At 54.6% G+C, this 3,329-nt stretch overlaps 1 protein-coding gene across 1 annotated transcript; it reads left to right on the top strand.

Moving 5' to 3' along the window:
- On the top strand, positions 1-2,841 carry LOC102397903 (cathepsin G-like). Its single transcript, XM_006047396.3, has 5 exons — positions 1-272; positions 991-1,138; positions 1,590-1,725; positions 1,902-2,156; positions 2,589-2,841. Exons 1-5 carry the CDS (start codon positions 218-220, stop codon positions 2,748-2,750), a joined length of 756 nt encoding a protein of 251 aa, XP_006047458.1. The 5' UTR covers positions 1-217; the 3' UTR covers positions 2,751-2,841.
- Positions 2,842-3,329: the final 488 nt, after the last annotated feature.

Here is a 3,329-nt window from a genome sequence, read left to right as displayed (position 1 = left end):
CTGCCTTCCCCCAGGTCCCTGGCAGTTGGTGGGCAAGCCTCTTGGGCAGCTCTGGGTGATGAAACTGATCACAGCAGCAGGAGAATGGGACTGTGGATGCTCGAGCCCCCACCCCCACCCTCAAACCCCCACCTTCACCTTTGCTTCCTCTCCCAGGGGCTCAAAGTCTGGCAGGAGGAAGTAGGGGCAGCAACTGCTGGGCAGCCTCGCCGGGAAGATGTGGCTGCTCCTGCTCCTCGTGGCCTTTCTCCTGTCCCCCAGGGCTCAGGCAGGTGAGTGACCGTTCCCACCCTCAGGGGCCCAACTCCACCCGATAGACTCTGAAGGCAGACCGCCCAGACACTTGCTAGCTCTGTATCACTGGGCAGCTTGCATGAGTCCATAGTTTCCAGCTTCAGATTCTGAGGGCAGGAATTCTATCAGGCCTACCTGGAGAGTCACTATCAGAGTTTAAGTGATGTGGTGTACATAAGGCTCTTAGAACCACCCTGGCACATACTACCTGCTATATAAATGTGCTCTCTGAACCCAGTTGCAGCCCCTGTGTCAGAGCCTAGGAGATCAAGATAAAGCGATAGTGGACCCATCAGCCCATCTCTAGATCCTTAAATTCATGAGCTGGACTCACAGGGATCTGGAAAGTTCCCTGAGGAAGAAAGTGCCACAGAACTTCAGGGAGAGGCGGCGCCAGAGGGCTCTGGGTTTGCCATCCCCACAGCAGAGAAACCCTCCTGTGAGGGAGGCCGCAGCTGGCCCCGCCTTCTGGGCAGGTGGGAGGGCGCTGAGGCTGGATGGAGAGCCAGCAGCACTTTCTGCAGGATCCTGGAGCCTCCCCCAGTTCTGCACCCTGCAGACCCCATTCTCACCAACCACCAGCTCACCCTGCCCCTGCTCATCTCTCCTGCTCCCTAACTTCCAGTCTTTCTGGAGGCACCAAGCCCATGTCCACACACCCGCCAGTGCAGAGGTAATGCTAGTGCTTCCTTCCAGGGCAGATCATCGGAGGCCGAGAGGCCAGGCCCCATTCCCGCCCCTACATGGCATATATTCAGATCCGAAGTCCAGTAGGTGTGAAAGTTTGTGGGGGGTTCCTGGTGCGTGAAGACTTCGTGATGACAGCAGCTCACTGCTTGGGAAGGTGAGAACTTAAGGGACTTCTGGGCGCCAGCAAAGCAGGTCCAGAAGAGTTCACGAGAGAAGTCATCGAAAGCAGGGTTCTAGCTTGAATGGGTGAAAAAAAAAAGACCATGTAGAGATTGGGGGACAAGAAGCAGGCCGGTGTGAATGGGGGAGGACCTGATGAAAAAGAACAAGATGGGAAATGACATGTATGCACTGGGGCTTAAGTTATGACTTCAAGGTATTTTTGCAATCTCTTTTTGGGGAGGCAAAATTCAAAATCACTATGTCCTCCACCACCTCCAGCTCAAGGCTGGGGAGACCTTGGGCGCAAAGTTCAGCCCCAGAGCCCTTCTGTTTCTGAGTTCCCTCGGTTGAGGTCTGGCAACCCTGGGTAGTCACTTGACTTCTATTGTGGACCACAGTTCCTGTGGTTCAAACCTTACCTCTAGGCTCTCTTTCCTTTGCAGCCAAATAAATGTCATCCTGGGGGCCCACAACATCAGGACACTGGAAAGCACCCAGCAGCGCATCCCTGTGCTCAGATCCATCCCCCACCCCAGATACAGTCAGCAGAACAAGAGCAATGACATCATGTTACTGCAGGTACCGACACTCTGGTTCTTTAGCTGGGCAGCTCGTTCCCAGCCTGGGGGGCTTCCTGTGTCCTGGGATCAGGGAGGGGGGAAGCCGGGCAGACTCCCAGGGCAGTGGCGGGCACGGGCGGGCATGGGGTGAGTGTAGAATAGACAGTCCCTGAGTGCCTGCATGCTTCCTGTCAGCTGGCAAACAGAGCTCAACCTAATCGATTTGTGAGGCCGGTGCCTCTGCCTCAGACTCAAAACAGACTGAGACCTGGGACCAAGTGCACCGTGGCTGGCTGGGGCCTGATCGGCCTGAACACAAGAACAGACACGCTTCAGTGTGTGCAGCTGAGGGTGCAGAGGGATAGGGTGTGCAGGAGACGCTTCATGTTTTACAATGGCCGGACACAGATTTGCGTGGGGGACCCAAGACAGAGGAAGTCTGCCTTTCTGGTAAGACCACGGCATCTGCTAACACTGACAGGGGACCCTGGGCAGACTGGGCAGTGGGACGGACCACATTCCCATGGCTGCAGTCTGGGGCCTAGATCAGAGGGATGTGGGGGGGCTTTCCCCCATGCATCTGGTGTCTGGGGGAATAGGAGAAGTACCAGACACGAAGGATGTTCACGTGCAGTGTTTTCCTGGGGCCGGGGAGGTAACGTGACCTGGATTGGGCTGGAGAAGCAACCACAGTCAGGGCTGAAGCTCAGCGACGGGAAAATTCAGAAGCTTTTCTTCTGCACCCCACCACCCTCCCATCTCACACATAGCCAGCACTGGAAGGAGCTCCCCTCAACCCCCGTCTTCTCTGAGGGTTGGGAGAGGGCAACAGGAGTGGGGGGTCCTGGAAAACTGAGTGTCCCTTCCCTCCTCTGCCTGTAGGGGGACTCCGGTGGCCCCCTTGTGTGTAACAATGTGGCCCAGGGTATTGTCTCCTATGGAGACAGGATGGGGACCCCTCCAGCAGTCTTCACCAGAATTTCCAGCTTCCTGCCCTGGATAAGGAGAACAATGAGACGCTTCCAAGAGTGGAGACCAGAGTGACATCCCACGAGACTGACTCTCCTTCTCTGGGGCAGAGCCCAGCTCCAGGGCAGTTCCCAGAGCCTTAATAAATGTCCTAGTCTGGAGTGGAAATGACTGATTTCTAATGTGTTCATTAAACATGATTCGTGTACAACAAAGTGTGCCAGGAATGAGGGTGAGCTTCATCAGGAAGATGGGGTCTCTTTCTCAGGACAAGTGAATCCCTATTCCCACTGTTCTGGGGTCAGCAGGAGCTTCTTCCCTCCTCCAAGCCATCCATTCCTCCGTGTCCCCTCTACCCACAGCCTGGGGAGGGATGGAGGGACCTACCTCTTCCCAGAGTAAGGTTCCTTGTTCTCCATCCTACCAGAGATGCCCCCTTAGGTACCTGAGAACCACATGCCATTGGCCTGGGTAGGACATAAAAAACAAAGGAACAATTGAAATTCCATATGAGGCTCAATTTAAGAATAAATGTGGCAGTGCAAATCACTGGAAAACAATGAATTTTTAATAGATTGCAATGAAACAGATAGTCATTTGGGGAAAAAAGATAAAATCGGGTCCGCCTAATGGGATCAAAGATCTAAATGAAAA

The sequence above is a fragment of the Bubalus bubalis genome, chromosome 20 (genome assembly GCF_019923935.1).
Source record: "Bubalus bubalis isolate 160015118507 breed Murrah chromosome 20, NDDB_SH_1, whole genome shotgun sequence".
Taxonomy (NCBI): domain Eukaryota; kingdom Metazoa; phylum Chordata; class Mammalia; order Artiodactyla; family Bovidae; genus Bubalus; species Bubalus bubalis.
This window is presented reverse-complemented; position numbering and strand designations above follow the sequence as displayed.

Excerpts from the sequence above, each read along its gene's own strand:
- LOC102397903 (XM_006047396.3), top strand. The coding sequence starts at position 218 with ATGTGGCTGCTCCTGCTCCTCGTGGCCTTTCTCCTGTCCCCCAGGGCT. Across the intron at positions 1,139-1,589 it reads GCAGCTCACTGCTTGGGAAG|CCAAATAAATGTCATCCTGG; the intron begins GTGAGAACTTAA and ends TTTCCTTTGCAG. Across the intron at positions 1,726-1,901 it reads ATGACATCATGTTACTGCAG|CTGGCAAACAGAGCTCAACC; the intron begins GTACCGACACTC and ends GCTTCCTGTCAG.